At 38.0% G+C, this 21,848-nt stretch overlaps 1 protein-coding gene across 3 annotated transcripts in view; it reads right to left on the bottom strand.

Moving 5' to 3' along the window:
- MAP3K5 (mitogen-activated protein kinase kinase kinase 5) overlaps positions 1–21,848 on the bottom strand; it is a 244,433-nt gene that overhangs the window by 78,524 nt on the left and 144,061 nt on the right. For all 3 annotated transcript variants that reach the window (XM_023190948.2, XM_023190949.2, XM_023190950.2), the window contains 5 exons: positions 21,431–21,584; positions 16,143–16,250; positions 7,730–7,779; positions 4,784–4,879; positions 2,583–2,664 (listed from right to left, as the gene is read on the bottom strand). In XM_023190948.2, the coding sequence (XP_023046716.1) occupies positions 2,583–2,664; positions 4,784–4,879; positions 7,730–7,779; positions 16,143–16,250; positions 21,431–21,584 (490 nt within the window). The remainder of the gene's footprint in view (positions 1–2,582; positions 2,665–4,783; positions 4,880–7,729; positions 7,780–16,142; positions 16,251–21,430; positions 21,585–21,848) is intronic.

The following is a 21,848-nucleotide window of genomic DNA, read 5'->3' on the forward strand; positions in this document are numbered from 1 at the left end:
CCCCATATACTACTGCATACAGAATAGGGGATCTGGGACTGGGTCCACCTGCTAGCTCTTTGAAAAGTCTTCACCCCTTTCTTCCTTTACGTTATAGAAACCTGGGGCTTAGAAAAATCAGCTAGCTAAATTCTAAGGCAATTAAAGCTGTGTTAAGCTATGCATATGGTTTTTAGAATAGTTCCCAGAGTAGAGCCTGCGAACGGTTGATTCAATCGGTTATAAAGACCAACCTTGTGTAATACGGTTACCACAGCCTGGCTAGGCTATGCATATTTTGGGTAAGAAGCAGTTAATTCCTGAAAGGAGGGTATGAAACAAAGGATAGCTATCTCTAGTTAAAAAAAAAAAAAAAAAAAAGCCAGAAATTTGTAACATTGCAGAAGACTTTATGAATTTTCCAGTCATCCCCTTCACAATTCTACATTATTGATAGAATCGTTTCATTTTCAATTTATTTAAGTTTTACCTTGGCAAACTGCTGTGTATCAACTGATGTAAAATTTAACACAGAAACAGAGATAACAAGGTATAATCAAACCCCTGAAGTAGGAGTCAAGAAAGCTAATTCCTAACAATCGCTTGAATAAGAAATAAAAAATTGTAAAATATAAAACATACATAAATAAGAAGTATTATCTATTACTTCTATAGACAGCAAGCTAATGCATAGGAATTTTTTTTTTCCAAATTAGTTCTGTCATCTTTTTACAACTTTAATGAAAGGGCCTTAGGCTTAACTCCAAATATTAAAGCTATACAATTGCTAGATAATCATAGAACTTAACTACAGGCAGAGTTAACAACTGGCTATTATTATAGGCCAGGTGTGGTGCTTATCCCTATAATCCCAGCACTCTGGGAGGCCAAAGCGAGAGAACTGCTTGAGCCCAGGAGTTCAAGACCAACCTGGGCAACAAAGTGAACGCCCATCTCCACCAAAAAAAACAAAAAAAAAAACAACAAAAAGTTAGCTGGGTGTGGTGGCATGCCCTGGCTGAAGTGGGAGGATTGCTGAGCCCAGGAGGTCAAGAGGCTACAATGAGCCATGATTGTGCCACTGCAGGTCAAGAGGCTACAATGAGCCATGATTGTGCCACCGCACTCCAACTCCAGCCTGGGCAACAGAGCAAGAGCTGGTCTCAAAAAACAAACCATTGATTATATTAAAAGTTTTTCTCAACTGTTACCTTACTAATTCAGTGTTTTTATAAAAATTTTAGTTTATGAGATGACATTATCAATGTGATCTAAAAAATAAGTATGCCAATGAGACTGGTGAGCAACAGTTTCTTCAATTTTACTTTAACATTAAAAATATAATTTTCAGTATGGCTTGGAGGTATGAACTGAGTATTTGTGTCCTCTCCAAATTCCCATGTTGAAATCATAACCCCAAGGTGTTGGTTATTAGGAGGTGAGGACTTTGGGAGGTGATTAGGTCTTGAAGGCAGAGCAGAGTAACATTAGTGGCCTTGTAAGAGAGACCACAGAGAGCTAGTCAGCTTCTTCTATCATGTAAGGACACAGCAAGAGGGCACCTTCTATGAGGAACAGGCCCTCACCAGACACTGAATCTACCAGCACCTTGATCTTGGACTTCCCAGCCTCCAGAACTATAAGAAGATAAATGTCTGCTGTTTATAAGCCACATTGTTTACGGTATTTTGTTATAGCAGCCCAGTGGACTAAGATACTTGGATTCAGAGTTCTCTCCCAAGTCAAACACTGGGAAGAGCTTGGAGAAAATGGTGGCCATGTGTCAAGCCTGGAGAAGTGTCATCCTTCAGACACTGAAGATGCTGGAGTCAGCATTCTTGACACACTCTAGCATTGGTCCTTGCAGTGGAGGAAGGCTCCTCTTCACACAGCAGACATGGCAGAGAAAATGGACACAAACCAAAAGTAGGTATCCAGCAGTGAGGTGCAGTGGCTCATGCCTGTAATTCTAGTGCTTTGGGAGGCTGAGGTGGGAGGATTGCTTGAGCCCAGGAATTCAAGACCAGTCTGGGCAACATAACGAGACCAAGTCTCTACAAAAATAAAAATAAAAACCATATAAAAGTAGGTATCCATAGTGATCTGTGCCCATCAGACATTAGTAAAAGGATTCCAGTTGAAAGGAACAACATTTGAAGTCACTGTTATTCCCTCCTCTCTTAATTCCATTAATCTTCCACGGTTTCAGGTTCTCTGGGTAGCATATTAATGCCTGCCACAAGGGTGCTATCAACCGGAATCTTCACTGAATCTTCTTTGTCTGAATTGCACATATCTCAGAGGAGAATAGAAAATGTGTAAGGACACCGTGGCCCATGCGTTGACACTGTCATAGATAAAGCATAGTTACTTGCTATCAGATAAGTTAAATGCTAACACTTGGTGCTGCGGAATAAAAATTCTCCGATGTTAACTTTTTAGCCCTTTTTTACCAAAGGGATTCCAGAAGTTGTTTTTAACATTAAAGGAAAGCTTACAGATAGTCTCCTACCCTTCATACACCCTGCCACCTGCCTCAGTAAGGCTTCAAATAGTTTGTTTTAAAATGAACTCTAAATGTAGATGGACATCTAAGTCATTACCTCCAGCGAGTCACTTTCACAGTCTCCTTCCTCTGTGCTTCTCCCCTTCTCTTCGGTAATGGTGTTCACCATCTCAAAAAACCTACAGTACAAGTTAGCACATTAGAATCCATAACACAAACAATAGTAAATATAAGCAAGTACATCTCAAAGTGACTTCAGAACCAAAACTAAGAGCTAAGAGAGTTTCTAGAACCAGGCAATAACACACTATCATGATCATGTGAAAAATACAATTTTTCAAAAAGAAAATACAGGTTGGTAGAATTTTCTAGAAATTTCTAACCTAATGCCTCACTTCAAATACATTTTTCTTCAGGAACTCTTCTTGTAAAGTTTTTTTTTTTTTTTTTTTTTTTCTGAAGACCATTTCAGAGACAAGCAAAGTGATTACGGTGACAAACAGATTGGCATCCTGATCGCTGTGGCTAATCTGTTCAGAGAGGAGGCTGATGGTTCACAGACATAAAGCCAGGAAGCACTGTGCACAAGGGCTGATGATCCCACAGGCAGGTCAAGCTATGCGATGCCAGCCCAAAGGAAGAGTAGGTTATGGTGTGACAAGAAAAATTTCCCTAACACAACTCAGAATCTTTCTTACCCACCCATCCATCCATTCATTCAACAAATACTCACTGAGTGTCTACTAGGATAAAGAACTGTTCTGGCCATTGAGATCATGATGAAGAACAAAGTCTGTCTTGGAACTTGGACCCCATTGATGGAGTTCTCATGTAGTGTCAACTTCCTCACTCTTCCTATCTCTATACACATTTCTTGAAGGTCCATGACAAGAAAAAAATTCCCAAGCATGACTGGAATAACAGTATGCACTCATGATGATTAAACAGCACAATGAGTGAGAGAGAAAAGCTAGTTCAACCAAGAGGAAGAATAAAGTGAAAGATCAAAAGAAAAAAAATCTGGTCTTACAGACACAATTTAAGATCTGGGTTAAGGATTTGCATCAGCCACTCATGTAAAAATTTTCAGTATGAACACCTCTAGGCAGAATATAACACTCAGCAGTGGGATGGGAGCACTAGTGTAATTTTCAGAAGCTTGCATTCTGAAGTCTCCTGTGCCTGGTTCTAACCCCAGATTTTTATGCTTATTGACTACATGATTTTAGGCTATACTCTCCAGGACTATTTTTTTTTATTCTTTTCAATACAGATATTAATACTACCCATCTAATGGGGTTTCTTTGAAGACTGAAATATTTGTCCTGGGGCACACACTTCATAAATCTTAGCTGTAATTATCATAGAAATAAGTCAACAGACTTGAGAGTTTAAGTGTAAGTGGAGAATTAGTCCATACAAGAGCTAGGAATTTTCTTATTTCCAAGTGTTTTATTCCCTTACCATATGTTTTATGATAATAAAGATAAAGCTTGAGCCAAGAATTGTGGATTCAACAAACACTTTTCTTTTTCACACCAAGATAAAAATGAACGACTGTATATTGTAGCTAGCGTATCAGTCATTTATAATGAAGTTAAATAGTAATTATTTAAATAAGAACAATCCCCAGCAAAATTCTGAGTCCAAACTAACTTTCACCTATACTTTGGCTTCTAAATTATCACTCACTTCTCTAGTTTCCCACAGTCAATCATAATGTTCTAAAGAAGTAAGAAGAATTTAATTTTTAGCCCAAGAGAAACATACAATGGAGAAAAACACAAACATACAACGCAGTCCATGGATTTTTGGATGATCTCTTTTATTGGCATAGATCAGATCACCGGCTCTTAACTCAGACTTCACCCCCACCAGAATGTCCAATATAATTAGTCTGAGGTGGGGGCCATGTATGTTTTTTCAAAGCTTACCAGGTGAATCTAACTAATACGAGCCAAGGTAAAGAAGTACTATTGTATATAATACTGAGATGATTTATATCAGTAAGTGAGCACTTAAAGTATGCATTATAATATTTAACAATTAACCAATAAGTCTTGGTTAATGTTCCATCTGTGGGAAAATAAGTTATGACTAAGATAAAGTTTGACTTATTAAAGAAACCCCCCCAAAATCTGTTAAATTTATGATATAATTATAAAATATTAGCCCAAATAAAATATTTATATAACCACATAGCCATGAATTCTTCACAGGAGGTACATGTTCACTCATTAGTTGAAAATAATGATCAGGTAAGAAGAATCTTTTTCACACACAATGATTAATACATACTTTTTACAATGAAGTTCTGTACAGAAATAGATTTGGAAATCATCAGAATTGTGGAGCACATAAAGAAAGCAGCATCTTTCTTCAAATTTAGAAATACTGAAACAAACAAACAAAAAAGCATTATTCAGAGAACTACCAATTCTTTTATGGTCCTATGATGAAAAAGAAATAAGTTTTAAATTCAATCCCATTTATATCTATGTTGTTTATAACAAGCAGTTATAAATAGCACTTTAAAAAGTGACATTTCCTGCACCACACTACTAAAATTATTTACTCTTCTGAGAGGTGTCCTCCTCCTCATGTCTGCAGAGGAGGTCTGCTCTAGGGTGTTGTAAGTGCACGTAAACTACACATCCTTTCAACAGAGCAGGGAAAGGCATCCTGCCTACTACAGTATTCTGTGTGCTGGGAGGAAAAGCATAAATATCAACTGGCTGGCCGACCTCAGTGATTCTGGTGCTATGCAATCTGTAGAACAATGAAATGTTTCCAAAGCTAGGCAGGCAATTTGTGGAGGCAGTAAAAGCACCTCATTCGTTAATAGAGATTTTAGAGGAGTGAAGCAATGCACAAGTACACTTGGTTAGGACTCAGTGCGTGGCTGACTTTATGGCAATATGAAACAGTTTTGAGTCAACCCACTAGGCCATGCTGTTTTATGCCAGAGATTGGCAACCATTTTCTGTAACAGGCCAGATAGTAAAATACTTTAGGTTTTGCAGGCCAAACTATGTAATTCTGCTGCTGAAGCATGAAAGCTGCCTAAGAGGATGCATAAATGAATGAACATGGCTACGTTCCAATAAAACTTTATTTACAAGACAGGTGGGGGACCAGATGTAGTCCATGGGGCATAGTTTGTCAACCCTTATTTTATGCCTTTGTGCCTGCTGTTCCTTCCATTTGGAATGCATGTCGTCTTTTACTTTTAAAAGAAACTCTATTCACGATTTAAGGCCCAGCTTAGACCTTACCTTCTCTCCCTGCCCTACTTCTGCCCTAAACAGAAAGACTTCCTCTTACACCTGTGTTTCTGAGTTTACTTCTTTCATTGCTCTTCTCACACTGTATTGTCATGAGTTGTTAAACGTCTGTTCCTCTCCCTGATGGGCTGTGAGTTCTTCAAGAGAGGAGTTGATGTCTTAGTCATTTTTGTATCTTTGGCAGAACAGGACTCAACATTTGACACGCAGCTCGTGCTCAGTTAATGCCCACTAACTCGAGCTGTGCAAGTTCTGAGGTGACGCAAGGCAAGCTGCTGACCTAGTTGGATTTTCTTCCATAGTTTGTCATCTCTTCTTTATGGAGGATGAGGCCAGGAAAAATGAGCTCTCTTTGAAGTCACAGACTACAACTCAAGTTTCTCAGCATATAAGCCAGCAATAGTCAGATACTAGCAGCCTATGTCTAAGTCATAAATCACAACAACTGTTACACAGGGCTACCACACCTAATTAAAGAAAATGTATTCACTGGAAAACAGATATGATAAAGTGAAATTTACATTTACCATACTTTCTTAAGTGGATTGCTTAAAAATGCAGCAATAAATAGTGAGTGCCTTGCTAATGACTGGCTTTAAAAATTAAATATTAAGAGTACAGCTTTATTTGAGAAAGTATCGACCAAAAGATATATGAGTCAGTCCATCATCTTGCTTCTTTCTGTTCAGATCATTCATGAGGTAACAGGCAGCTTTACCAGGAGAACTCCAATCATTAGTGACTCAGACCGCTGTACCAATTTATGCTCTAATAAAACCAATTATTATTATTATTCCAAAAGCAACAGGATATTGCATAACCAGGCTGCAAAAATCTGTTGTCTCTCATTGCTATGACGTGGGGGGAAACAGTAGTAAGCACGTCTAACTTGGTTTGAAATTTGCAAGAGTTGATTCAGCATGAGCTTCAATAGAACAATTATTTAAAGACTTAACCACTGACTCTTGATTCTTTAAAAAAAAAAAAAAATCTTATTTCTAAATCCCAAGAAATGGCATTTTCTGAGCTACTGGCGTTGGGACAGCAGTCAGAACTGAAGCAAACTGAAGTTCACCACTGTAATCTCAAGATCAGTGCAGGAAAGTGACCTCATGGAAAGTTTTGTTTTGTTTTTTTTTTTAAATGGACTCCTTATCATCTGAAGTTATTAATATTAGTGGCAGGGGCTGGGTGGAGTGGCTCACACCTGTAATCCCAGCACTTTGGGAGCCTGAAGCGGGAGGATCCCTGAGGTCAGGAGTTTCAGACCAGCCTGGCCAACATGGTGAAACCTTGTCTCTACTAAAAACACAAAAATTAGCTGGGCATGGTGTTGTGTGCCCGTAATCCTAGCTACTTGGGAGGCTGAGGCAGGAGAATTGTTTGGACCTGGGAGGCGGAGGTTGCAGTGAACAGAGATCATGTCAACTGCACTCCAGCTTGGGCGACAAGAGCAAAACTCTGTCTCACAAATAAAAAATAATAAAATAAAATAAAATAAAATAAGTAAAATAAAATAGAATAAATAAAATTAGTGGCAGGATACATTCTGGTAGATGGCATGTGTGCTTTGGACCCATGCAAGGGGAGATGAGTTCCTGGTATACCAAAAGGACAGAAAATCATCCTATTATATAAACCAACAGCTCCGCTAAAGAGGAACTCCACATGGCTGAGTGTTATCTACATTTTGATTCTGGTCCACAGTTCGCATTTACCCCACAGTTACCATATTTTAAGTAGGTCACGAGCACAGAGTCAGCTCAACCAGCAGTGAACATTTTGTTGCAAATCTTTTCCTACTGGAGATAGTGACGCTGAAGAAGGTCGGGTGTTTCCACCAATTGAATGATTCTTGACATTCTTTGTATTTTAAAATCATGATTAAAAGTTCTATCCAGCCCATGAATAGTGGAGAAAAATATCTTACAAGTAAACAAAATGTACCAAGGAAACTTACCTCACTCCCCTGACAGAAGAGGCACTAAAATTCCACTCATGTATACCTTTCTAGAACAACAAGAAAAAATAGAGTCATCCAAATGGAAAATAACATAACAACAATGATTTTGTTTAATTATTTTTAAAGTGATATACACAGTCATTTTTCCTGGTACACTATTTTTCATGAAAGAATTATCTGGATGGAAAGCACAATTCATTCTCAAGTCATAAGGGTAATGTTTACTCTACTTAATAATTCCTGTACTTCAATAAAACAGCTTCCAAAGGAGCCCAGGAGAATTAGTCTCATTAAATTCTAAAACTTGATTCAAGTAATAACTGTTGTGTGTTAATTTTTAAGTAAAAAAACTCAATGATCAAGGTAATTCTATTAGTACAGTTGAGAAATATTTCTTTTCTGAGAAAGACAAGCATTAATTTGAATAACATCTCGGCAAGGTTTTAAAGATAACTATTTCTGAATTGTCTTTAGTTAAGATTTCCAACTAAACAGGCGGCTCTATGTCCTCAGAAAGTAGTAGAGCAAGAATGTAGTGCCCATCATAACTACAAGGTATTGCTACCTAATTTATGCAAAATTCCATATGCTAATAAAGTTTGAACATAAAAAATGTGATTGTCATACTATAAACATGGGTGATTTGCAGAGCGAAGGTGAAGAAAAATGTGGGAATTTATTTCTTGAGTTTATTACTAAAGCTAAGATAAAATTATTATCAAATTCACATGTCCCTAAATTAATTACAAAATGGATCATAATCCCTTTAAAAATGTGTGACAATATAACATTAATAGCATAAATATTTTTACAGAAATAAAGTAGTTTATCCATGTGTCTAAGTTGAGCAAGTACAGTACAGCAATAAACTGACGCTGAAATTCAATTCTATAAATTTAAAACAACCAGGAAAAGGAGTTCTTACCCACCCACTGCCAGGAGGCTGAGGTCTGGCCTGGGTTAATGAAATGGGTGGCAAAGCCTTGTGGCTCTCAGGTGGCCTAGAACCCTCCTTTTGGCTACAGCAACTCAAAAGCCACAATTTATATCTAGAGCCCATAATTCTTTGCTAGGTCCATGCAACTTAAAATAAAAATAGATCCTCTCAAGTCAGATGTGAATTTATTAAAAAGCTAGTTTCAGTGCATATCAGTCAGGTCACGGGAATGTGACCTGAATGAGCACAGAGCAAATTTTGTTGCATGAAGTCCAGGAGGGAAGATACCATAAAAAGGTACTCATGGCATGTGGTGGCTCTCTTAACCAGAGTACAGAGGGAGTGAAATTAAAATAGCAGCCTCCAGCTTCAGCTGGTAATTTGGAAAGTTGCTTCTAAATCCTGTTGGCCTCAGGTGAACTTCTAAATATATATATGACCCAGGAGCTGCAGCTGTTACCTGTACACTACTTGCGTGCAATGCAGCCTTATCCTCAGAGCCTGCAGCTGAGCTGCTTTCCAAGACCATGTCCAGGAGCAGGAGGTGGGAAGCAAGTGCAGAGCTGAGGCAGTATGCAAACCCGCCCCTGAACACAGCAACTGGCAAATACTAACAAGACAGCACTGGTAAAATGCATCTTCTATCAATCCTTTTCTGGGAACAGCTAAGTAGAAATTTTGGACTGGTTTCGTAGGAAAGGAGTGGAGTATTTCCAGAATGCTTGGTTCCTGAAAAGTTGCCAGTGCTGCCAGGGAACGTTCCATTTCAGTGATGTAAATAAAGCCCAGGCCCTGAGATGGAAGGTGGAAGGAGGCCTCCCTCCCCGCCTACCTGTAGGACCCACCACAAGGAGGCGCTGATGAGCTACAAAGCCAACAGGTAGTTTAAAGGCTCCTGGGACCTGTCTGGGAATTAGGGAAAAGAGCGGGTCCAAAGGCAGCGCTAGCGATAATTAGCCCCAGCAGGCAAACCAACAGTCAACCTAATTTAATCAGCACAAGCACCATTTTCTAGGAACGGATTAGCTGCAGATCCCAGGCCCCAGTTAGGGCTAGAATGGGAGCTGGAAGTTAATGCTGTATTGACTGAAAGTGGCAGGAGTTATACTGTACTAAGCCCTGTCGGCTCCCTCAGCAACTGTCATTCCCTCCTTCTCCTCTGCTGACAAAAAAATAAATTTTGCCCAGGTTCAGGTGGCAATGTTTATGAATGGTGAAATCGGTAAGTCTAAATTGGCCATGGCAAGTTCATTTGCCTTGCTGGGGATAGGTGTAAGCATGGTCATGTGATACAACTTACGGTATAAAGGAGAGCGCTTGGCCCTCCTCCCTGGGATGCCGCCTGTGTGAAGTGATTCTTGGAATAGCTAGCTACTTAAGAACATGAGAGGAACACCAAGAGTATGCAGAGAAGCCAGAATTCAGAATTCTGATGCTGAAATTACCCTCAGAACCACCCCACCTCAAAATTTATTTTTTTTCGTCCAGGCTGGAGTGTAGTGGTGTAATCATAGCTCACTGCAGCCTGGATCTCCCAGACTCAAGCGATCCTCCTACCTCAGCCTCCCAAGTAGCTGGGACTTACAGGCACATATCACCAAACCTGGTTAATTTTTAAAATTTTTTTTGTAGAGATGGGGGTCTTGCTACGTTGCTCAGGCTGGTCTTGAACTCCTGGCCTCAAGCAATCCTCCTGCTCTGGCCTCCCAAAGTGCCGGGATTACAGATGTGAGTCACCATGCTCAGCCTATCATTTCTTGTAATATGAAATACCATTTATTTAAGCTGCTTTCAGCAGGGAGTTTGCAGCAGAAAGCATCCTTGGTGGATGAGAGCATCAAATCATCTTAATCTAGAATCTGGGGTAAGCATGTTTCCCTCATAAATTTCCTGGGCCTTCTGTGAGTGGCCACTGGCTGGAGCTGGAGTGAGGGAGGAGAATCAGCACTTAATCTTCCACTAGGCCCCTGCCTTTGCTTGCTAATCCATGAGATAGGCCAAGGGTACCCAAACTTCAACCCCTAAAAGGGGGGGAAATTCTAAATAACCATTTAAAACGTCCTGCAAATAACTTCTCTCTTCCCCAATCTAAGTTTTTCTTTCATTGTACACATTCAGACTTTCTTCAATGACTAACTTACTTTTTAGCAGCAACTATTCATTCAACCAAGAGAGAACTGTTAAAAGATCGGGATTTCAATTAATTTTACCCCTGAAGGTAGAGTAGCTCTCTAAGAGTCCCTGGGCATTGGGAATTGGTATATAATGTGCTTAAAGTTTTGAAAGTTTCAGTATAAAGTATATACTAGCTCACAGAGCTATTTATTCCATATTTTAGAATAAAAATAGAGAAGGAGTGACTAAAGAAATAAACATGATAAATGAAAAGCTACATTCTCTATTCTAATTTTAGGAAAAAATTTTAAACATTCTATGATAAAAGCAACCCATGTTTAGTTTAACATAAGACCTATTAAACTGGTTGCTTCTCTGTTAGTTACAGTTGTTTTAAAGTAACATGTTAATAATAAAGTTTTTGTTTTTATTGCTTGTCCTCCTTCCAATTTTACCACTTTTATTTTTAAAAACTGAGAAAATGGTAGTGATAATGAATACACTATGGTTAGAATCAGGGTTTGCAAAGAAACTGATATAAATTCAGAATGGAAACTGATACAAGAAAGCTTCAACTTTTGAACAAGGAGAAGTTTTAGCACTAAAAGTGATAGGAAATAAGGACAACATAAATATAATTCTTCCTGATCAAAAGATGGTGAAAACGGAAAATGGACAGTACTCAACTTAAATTTGTAACCCTATTTCATGCACTTGTTTATATCCTAATATATATCCTAATATTTCTTAGCATAATATAAAAATTGTCACAAAACATAAGAGAATTAACACGAGGCTCACTTTACTGAGCAAAGAACCTCTAGGAAGGAGAAAACAGTAACAAATAGCTGGAAATAGTACTCATTTTCCAAAAATCTCTGGCTTACTTTCTGTTCTTTTTCTGTCTTCCAAATTCTTCTGGCTCTCTACTCCTTCTCTAGGCCTTGCTAATCGCTAATTCCTTTAGCCTCACTCTGTTTCCAAGTGTCCTTGGATAACCTTGCTCTTTTCAATCAAGCCTTTGAAAATCTCCTCCTCCAGTCCTGCTCTCGTCTCCATAATGTCCATGTCTCCTAACTTCTCTTAGTTTTGTAGTTTCCACTGGATGATTACTGTAGCTCAGTTTGTGAGAACATGTATGTATATACCTGCATACATATAAAACAATATAAATATCGCACTGCACTGTAAAGCAATATCACTAACATGTATATAGACAGTTATATTCATTATTCCCAATTTTGCCACTGGATGATTCCACTTGGAGTCTTGCCATCAGTTTCAACTAAACACGTCCAAAATGAAATTCCTCATGATTCCTCTACAACTCAGGTTTTCCTTCTAAGAATCCTACCACCTTTATCAGCGCAATCAAAACTTGAGTCACCTTATATCTATTCCCTCTTTTTAACCCTTCTTCCTAATTCGTGATTAAGTTATACACTTTTCTTTCCAAATCATCCATCCTTTTGCAGTCACAATTGTATTATTCCACTCTAGGATCTCTACCTGCCTCATATCTAGCTAGTTCCTCTACTAGTCTTCTCTGTGACCCTCCAGAGCCTCAGACTTCAGAAATCAAATGTCAAGACCAGATCAATTTTATAGCTACACTAGCAACCATTATGGAGCACTTGTTCCAAGCCACTTAGCACTGTGCTAAATGATTTCCATTCATCCTCTCATTTAATCTTCACAACAATTCTATGAGGTACTATTATTCTCATTTTACATATATGGCAACTAAAGCATGAGGAGTTGAAGTGGATGCCTAGGCCACGAAGCATGCAAGAGCTAACGTCAACCTTCACACCTATGCACTTTGATGCTGACCCTGGGTTCATAATTCATATTCTGTTCTGCCTTCATATCAGCTCTCAGATTTTCAGAAACGTGAATGACGTCCTGTTTCCTACCAGCACACGCTTAAAATTCTTCTTCCTAGCTTACATAGCACTGTAGAGTTTTATGTCATCCTGCCCACCCAATCGTATCTTCCACCTCCCTCAACACGTTTCCCCTTGTGGAAAGAGTCAGACTCTCCTGGCCCCTGAACGTCCCATGCTTGCTTTCACTTTGGTGCCTTGGTTGGAATTCTGCCTTATTCTTCTAATCCAGTTTGTCTTCCCGTGTTCGTTTATCTCTTCCAGTTCTATGCACAGCCAAAGTACAGGTTCCACTTCCTTTAGGAAGCCTTCTCGAAGGACTCCATGCCTCACTGATCTTCCTCCTCACTGAAGGCCACAGACCAAGAACCTATAGTGTCCTCTTCAGGAACCGGCACAGTCCCAAAGTCCACAGAACTCAAAAGAATGCTGGTAGATTGATTTGCTCTACTATCATCTCAACAGTGCTTTCCTTGGGTGTAGCGTGATGCATTCTAACATAATTAAAATGACATGTTAGAAATGTTGCTGATGGGGGTGCTGGGGCAATGACTTCTTTCAAAGTCTTCCCTCTATTACTTCACTCATGGAAGTGAGTCTCATGGGAAGCTATGTCTTAGCTGAAAGCCTGTCTTCAAAGTCCTTTGTCAAGGAAGTTTTCTGTTATGAATAAATTAGTATCACAAGTAACTTTTTCAAGTGTTTCTCCATACAATTGACACTCCTATTAATGAAAAAGAATCAAGCTTCTGACTCTGCAGATAGTGGCAAATATTGGCATGTGTAATTTGGGGCTGACTGGGTGATCGAAGATCCTTAAGTTACCACAACCTATTGGTAGAGTGTTTCTAAAATTCAGATGCAGCCAGTTCCAAACTGACTTGTAAAAGTGTCAGCTAGGACAGTGTTTCACAAACTGGGATTGGAGAAAGACCACAGTTCTGAAAGATGCTCCTCAGTATTCCTCAGTGCTACTAGATGGACTCGGTGTTGAGAACATAAGAATGGATGGTTTTCTCCAAGCTTATTATGTAATTTCACGTTGCCAACATTTAGTGTGCCTGCTAAGTTACTAAGTTAACTTGTAATACTAAGTTACAAGACTTAACATGACCAACTTTATCTAAATATAGAACAAATTAAAATATAAATAATATGCATTCTGGGTGCTGCTTAGTATCTATTCATTTTAAACACAAGACACTGCCCTTCCTAGAAACTACAGCACTGGAACCAGTGATTTCTTGCCACTCTGATAGAGGTCACAGGGCCTGGCCATGATTGACATCCAGGAAGGATCTGTCCCAGCTGACTTGAACATATCAGAACATGGGACATTCTTCTTGCTAGATTATGGACATGCTGTGTTGTTTTCCTGTTGAACTTCCTAAGGTGGTGGTTCACACATGTGAGATCTGAGTCTACCTCATAGAATTGTCCTCAGTAGGTCTGACATGCAGATTAGGAATCTGCAATTTATTTTATTTTATTTATTTTCTGGGACAGAGTCTTGCTCTGTCAACTGGGCCAGAGTTCAGTGGCACAATCTTGGCTCACTGCAACCTTTGCCTCCCAGGTTCCAGCAATTCTCCTGCCTCAGTCTCCTAAGTAGCTGGGATTACAGGTGTGTGCCACCATGCCCAGCTAATTTTTGTATTTTTAGTAGAAATAGGGTTTCACCATGTTGGCCAGGCTGATCTCGATCTCCTGATCTCAAGTAATCTGCCCACCTCAGCCTCCCAAACTGCTGGGATTATAGGCATGAGGATCTGCCATTTAATTAAACCAGCTCCCTGGGTGACTCTAATGCTGGTGTTCCAGGGAACCACATCTTGAAAAGCACCATCCCCAGGAACCAGCTTAGCCATAAAGTCAAGGATGTAATAATTCTTGAGCTACTACAATTGAGTAATTTAGTATGTTTACATCCCTATTAAAGTTGTTATCAACCATGGCTGCACATCAGAATCATGGATAAGTCTTCATAAAAATGAATGTGTCCAAGCTTCACTCTAAGTATAAAGGATTCCAACTCAGTCGGTCTCCTGAAATCCAGGGTATTGCAGATAATTCTGATGCAGAGCCAGTTTGTGTACCAGTTCAACACCAACAACCTCCCAAATGATTACTCCCATGCCATTTAAAGAGCAAAGCAGGGTTAAACTCTGGGGTTTCAAAGTTAGGATTTAGTCCATATAATATGTACACTGCAGTCATTTATAATTGTTTTTGTTGTTATTGTAGTTAAGACACTGAACATTTATTATATACCAGGCTCTGTGAAATGCACTCTACCCAATTATTTCATTTAACCTTCACAACAACCTTTCGAGGTGGACATTATTACCTCATTCTATTGATGAGGACACCATAGCTTGGAGAAGACAAGTTGCCCAAGGGCAGTGGTAGGATTTGAATCCAGGTCTACTGATTCAAGTCCACATGTAAAAAACTGCAAGCCCATACTCCCAAATTTACTTCCTGATTCTACTTCCTGCTTCATTTTTCCCTTCTCACCACTGAATATACCTATACATTTATTTATTGGTTTATTGCCCTCTCTGAGTGGAAAGCAAGAACCACGAAGGCAGGAATTTCACTCATTTTGGACACAGCCGTTTCCCCTAGGGTCTAACACCATGTCGGGTAGTGCCTGTCCAGAGTAAGTGCTCAATAAATATTTATTAAATGAGTACGTTGATGAATAACGGTTAAATAAAATTATAAGGGCATTCTGAGAAACAGTTACGAGAAAGAAAATAAATTAACGATTTTTCCACAAGACTTCTCTCATATCTGTTATCCTGTGGACTGAAGCCAGGTCCTGAAAATGTCTGTTTTTAAAAAATAGTAGGATGATTTGTACATGCATTAAAACTGATGAATATAGAAGTGGAAAGGCTTATCCACATGACTGCTATGAACGGAAGTGAGACTGTTTTAAGATCCTTCTCAAAATAGGTGGTCGCGCAGCCCACCTCACTTTGTGCACAGCACACACTGAGTCAGTGGCTAATCTGAGATTTAGCAACTACTTAGATAACAAAACAGCTAGATGTAATGATAACTATAATGGTACCAGTGTAAGATTAAAAGTGGCATCATTCTGACAGGCTTCCTAAAATTAACATATGCATCTTTTATGTCAGGTATTTTAAGTATTAGTTCTTTGGTGCATAACTTACAGCATGAATTTACAAAAGAGAAATATTCCAATTCTGAGTATGCTTTGGATGGTTATGCCATCTATAATGAAAATCCAAATAGTTCAATTATATTTTATTAATATTGATGAAAATTCATAATTCAAATTTAACAAGTTTTATAATACAGAATGCATTTATGCCAAGACAGACACACAGCTGAGCTATTTCTTCTTAACTACCACAGACATTTGCTGGAGTATGTAAATGCTAGAAGGGTGTAAAGTCCTTCGTTACTAATGCTCTTGTGTTAATAATTGCCAATTTACCTTGTCATCAGGAAGCACGTGCCAAATAGAGATTGTCTTTTCCTCAACTTCATTGTTGATAGACAAATAAGAAGGTTGATAGATTTTGGTTGGTTCTAATATTAATACCTTGAAAAGATAAGGCAAAGAAACTAATATCAGTGACTTAAGATTGAAACCACTTAGAGCTGCTGTAACACCCCACCTCCAACATAGAGGATTATTGGATGAGCTTCTGAGTCTGTTGCTGGAGTAAACCATTTCAACTTCTGATTGCTGTTATTCCTATAAATCCTTCAAGCATTTTACAGTATTTATCAATTATTGTAAGGTTCAATAATGCATCACCCTGTATTGCTAATAAACTTAGAAATAAATTTTTGAAGTCCATATATGGGCTCAGCTATCCTCAGGGAATCTACTAGCGATAACTTTTAAAAATCTTCTATTTTATCATGTACTACATAAGCTATTTCTATAAATATAAACGTGTCAAAGAAAGACAGAAAAGGTCCATACATAGAACGTCACATCCTTATTTTAGTTTTCTGCTATCACACTTTATCATACAGATGTAGTAGTATGGTTTTCATACCCATGTAAATAAATTTAGAAATGGTTTTAGTTATTCCTGAGTTTTATATATAAACCAAAGAAACAAACTTAGCTATATGAAATAATAAACACGTTTTTGCACTGCCTTCCAGATGAAACTGGCATCTTCAATAATGATATATTTAGCCTTGTAAGAGAAAAACAGAAATAAAATTTGTTCCTATTTTGAAGCTCTATGAGGGGTATGTGATAAATGAGTTGAGAATCTCCATCAAAGGACTGCATGAAGTATTATATTATTACTAATATCTCACATTTGGAGTGAATAGTACTAAAATAATACACATGTCCTGGTTTCAAAGGTGCTATGATTCATTATCTACTTGTATAGATGCTTAAAGGCATCTTCCTGGCCCAAATTTCCTAGGCAGACTTCACTAGGAAAGTTTAAAAAAAGAAAAGTCAATACTTAACTATTAGAGAAACTGGAATAGTCTTTCTACTCCACTGCTTAACACTCAAGCAAATTACCTTTAGAACTAATCTTGAATCAAGCAAGTTTTCCAAATAAAAGTGGAGGAAAACTCCTTCAGAAGGCACCATCCATAAGGAATTACAAATTCATAATACAGTAAAATAACTCTCAGAAAGAAGGCAAAAGAATCTGGGTGTATTTGTTTTACTCCAAACTTATCCTAACAGTGTGTTTACCTAAGGTACAGGGAACTAGAGAAAGGGAGGTAGAAAAAACAATTTTTCTTTACTCTTTGAATATTAAAAATGTTAAGGGCTCAAAGAATTCTCAGTCAGGCTCTAGCTGTGAAAATAAGATGGGCTATACCACAAAAAAACACACGGTGAGAGCCCATAAGGGAACATATTCGAACTAAGGAACAAACTCACCCAGTGAATCAAAATCTTAATTCCAATCAACAGAGACATGAGCGGTAATGATGAATAATAAAAATCATTTTCCCGTCTAAACTTTGCAGAAATGGTGCTCTCATATCTGAGTATCGCAATGTATATGAAATCAAAATAACAGAGAATAAAAGGTGGGTTTCCCAAAACATCATCCAACTCTCTTCATTGACAAGTGAGAATATACCCCGTTCCCAAATTATGTGGGCACACTATTATATTCAACAGAAGAAAAGAAAAGCACCAGCTCCTCTCTTGTTAAATTATGTCTTTATTGTCATCTTACTATTTCTAACAGATAAAATCTGGATTATGTGTCCGTAACTTGAGACAGGAAATAAAAACAAGGTTGTAACTATCACTGTCTTAATATTTGTTGAGCTCTTTGCTCTATCCTTGAAATGACAAAATGTGAGAAAGGCATAGCACACATTACAGAGGTCACAGAAAGGCTGGGAAACAGACCAGGGAATGGAGGCAATTTGATAAAGCCTTAAAGCTAGATATACCTCACTTATTAGTTTATATATTCTTGCTTTTAGTTTATTGTTTTTAGGTTAATATTATAATTAACTGCTAACTTCATGTATCTGAATCAAAAAGGAAAACTGCAAGGCCTACAAAGAATAGATATTAACCAGATGTTTAAATTTCTACAGGGTCTTTGAAGTACCATACTTGTCTCCGTCCTCTCTCCTGACATTAGATAATGAGTTGATGGTCTCCAAACTTTTCAATGTAAGAAGGAAAGAAAATATATCAAGAGGAGAGCTAAGAAAAAAGAATAAATTAAAGTGATAAATGATGGTACCATTCAAATCATTTCCCAAGTAAACTTTCAACTTTCTTTTGCCCAGAGTCACAGTTAATTCTTGGAGAAATGAGAATGAATACAGTATTGAGATAAATAAAAACAATCAAATAATATTTTCTAAAATAGGCCGTCCTGGATTTTATTAGATCATTTCAAAAGAAGGATAATGTTATCATCCTAATCAACACCTACTGCAACCTTTGTAGTGTGAGCCACGGACGATGCTATGCTGAGGACACGACAAGTTGCAGTGACCAAGATCACCCTACAAGTACTAAAAGGCTGCATTTCTCTATGAGGGAGAGCATTGGTGGCAAATTCCAGAAGTGGTTACAACTTATTACCCAAATACTGGTCCTGTTTTTCTGCTATGCTATCATGTATATTAAGATTTAAAAATCATCTATATGGTTTCCATTATTTTTTAAAGCAATATCTTTACAGTTTCTGCAGTGCTTCATCATACATGTAAATATAAGAAAACAATCAAGTGGTTAATTCTAAAGCAATTTCCATTAAATTTGGAGCTTCTTGGGAGACTGGCATTTTCTGGAACTCACACAGGTGAAGTCGTTGTAGGAAAACTCAACTTAAGAAGAACTACAAAATCGTACAGTTTTGTCCTCTGTGTAACAACAAACTATGGAAAAGAAATTTTGAGCACCTGAGTTATGAATTCTGATGTAGGAGTAGTATTTAGAGATGAGTGGGAAAACACTGCATTTTAGAGTCTTGTCACAAAAAGACAGACCCCAAATAAGCCACAAAGTTTCAAGAAGGAAATGGATTGCTGAGAAAAATCAAATATGCCATAAATATGTTGGCACGATAACACCTATGTGCCTACCACTCGCAGATAACTAAGTGTTAACATGCTGTCATATTTGCTTCAAAATGTTTTCTAAAGAAATGAAATGTTGCAAATAAAGTTGAGGTCCACAGGATCGCTTACACAATTACATCATCCCCTTCCCAGATAAAATCCCAGAATATTCAGCAATTCCCACGCCCACCAGCAGGCTCTAAAAATGCTCTTGTCTCCACAATGGTGTCAACTGTTGTAAAATGTTTTAATTCTTTGGGTCCAATGGGCAAAAAAAATAGTGTCTCAGTTAATTTGCATTTTCTTGACTAACCAGAAGTTAATTATCTCTCCATATAAATTTTTTCTTCTTTTATTTATTTATTTATTTATTTATTTATTTGAGATGGAGTTTTGCTCTTGTTGCCCAGGCTGGAGTGCAATGGCATGGTCTCGGCTCATCGCAACCTCTGCCTCCCAGGTTCAAGCGATTCTCCTGCCTCAGCCTCCCGAGTAGCTGGGATTACAGGCATGTGCCACCACGGCTGGCTAATTTTGTATTTTGAGTAGAGACAGGGTTTCTCCATGTTGGTCAGGCTGGTCTCAAACTCCCAACCTCAGGTGATCCGCCCGCCTCGGCCTCCCAAAGCACTGGGATTACAGGCGTGAGCCACCACACCCAGCCTCTTCTTATTTTATTTTGCTTATCACTTTATACAGGATTTTTTTGCATATTAGGCAAATTGACCATTTTACACAGTTTTATAAAACATTTTCTCCCTGCCTAGCAGTTTCTATTTGGCATGCTCACGGTGGGTTTTTTTTTTTGGTTTTTTTTTTTTAATCAAACAAAAATATCCATTTTTTTTAGTGAAATCAAATTGGTGAGTATTTTCCTTTGGGACTTATAAGTCCCTTTCTTGCTTAAGGATGCTTCTCTCAACTGGTGTTTATACCTATATTCTCCTAACTTCTCACTTAATATTTTCCGATTTATATTTTATATTCACTTATTTACATTTATGACAGACAACTGTCAAATATTTTTTATATTCACTTATATTTATATTATGACAGACAAATTCATATGAAAATAATCTAAATGGGCTCAAAGTGACTAATTTGAATGGTTTCCTTTCATAGCCAATTTTCTAGTTGATCAAGTCAACAGTCAATTAAATATCTGAATTCTACATTCTCTTCTTTGACTACATTTACTGCTACTGAGAGCAGCAGCTAGAGACACGCTGCCAGCTCATTCTAAGGTAAGTATTTTCCTAGGCTACACATTATCTAGGCTAGAAAATGAAGTGTTTCAGTTAGAAAGGCTTTCGATTAAAGACCCTGCTGAGCTCAAGGCTTCATCTGGAAGCAAGAGTAAAGCATGCTCATGTGAGCAATGGATTTAGTTAAGTGAAGTAGATGATCCTATCAACAAGAACTAGAAAACCAGATTTTGCAAAAAGAATTGAGAACTGTCACCACCTCTGAGTATGGAAGATAGAGATTTGAGAGCTCAAAGAGATTTATGGCATCACTTTGATGTGGAAAGAAATTTGTACATACAGCAAGTTACCAATAATTCTTGAATTGGATGCTGGACGATATTAAGAACTATCAGGAGAGGCATGGCACCATCTGAGAAGAGCAATAGGTGTTTTTTTAGTGTGTGTGTGTGTTATACATTTCAATCTGTGTATCTGAAGTCCACTAGAGACTAGTCAAAATGAGTTGCAGACCAGAAACTGCAAGTCATTATTTCCCATGGTCTAAAACGTTGTAAATAGTGATTGGGTAATGGGTGGTGGGGATGGGATAACAATGCAGGTGAGCCTGATACTTTTCACCACAGTACGGGAAGTAATACTGAAGACCATGTCAACGCAACTGCAGTATTAAGGAAAAGCATCCATTGGGCTGGCCTGAAGCTAAGCCGAGAGACAATCTTTGCATTGCTTAGGAAGTACACTTCACCACTTATCAAAAGGAACCACCCAAATTCCATGGCAAAACATAAAAATAGATCTCATTTCTCTGATTTTGAGAAGTTATTTTTAAAAGTAAGCTACAGCAAACCAATGTGCAGGAAATAAAGATATTAACCAGATGACTGCAGTTTGAGGGCACAAAAATCAGCCCCCAAGCACTGTTACAATCACAGTACAAGATGTTCTTTAAATAAAGAAATGTACTTAGATTTAAAGGAAGAGTACTCACTGGAAACCTAACCACAGTAACATCTGTCTTTGTGGCCTCGACCAGGAAATCCATCCAAAAGTCCACAAGTTCTTGCTTGGCCACAGGCTGTTCTGTGGTCAGTTTCACAAAATGCTTGTATATCAAAATTGTCTCTACAATAGACTTGAGGTACCTGAGAAGTAAAAGATATAAAACATATAACAGACAAATTTAGAACCACCTGTTCCCATGTATCCCAGTCTAATTCTGTAAATGTAATTTATATATGACATTAATAGTTATGCATTCAGATTCACCAAACGTTATTCGTTATTTGTTACATATCATGTACTTTCACACTTTCTTTTTTCTTTTTTTTTTTTCTGTTGAGAAAGAGTCTCGCCCTGTCACCCAGACTGGAGTGCAGCGGCACAATCTTGGCTCACTGCAAGCTCCA

The sequence above is a fragment of the Piliocolobus tephrosceles genome, chromosome 5, assembly GCF_002776525.5.
Source record: "Piliocolobus tephrosceles isolate RC106 chromosome 5, ASM277652v3, whole genome shotgun sequence".
NCBI classification, from domain to species: domain Eukaryota; kingdom Metazoa; phylum Chordata; class Mammalia; order Primates; family Cercopithecidae; genus Piliocolobus; species Piliocolobus tephrosceles.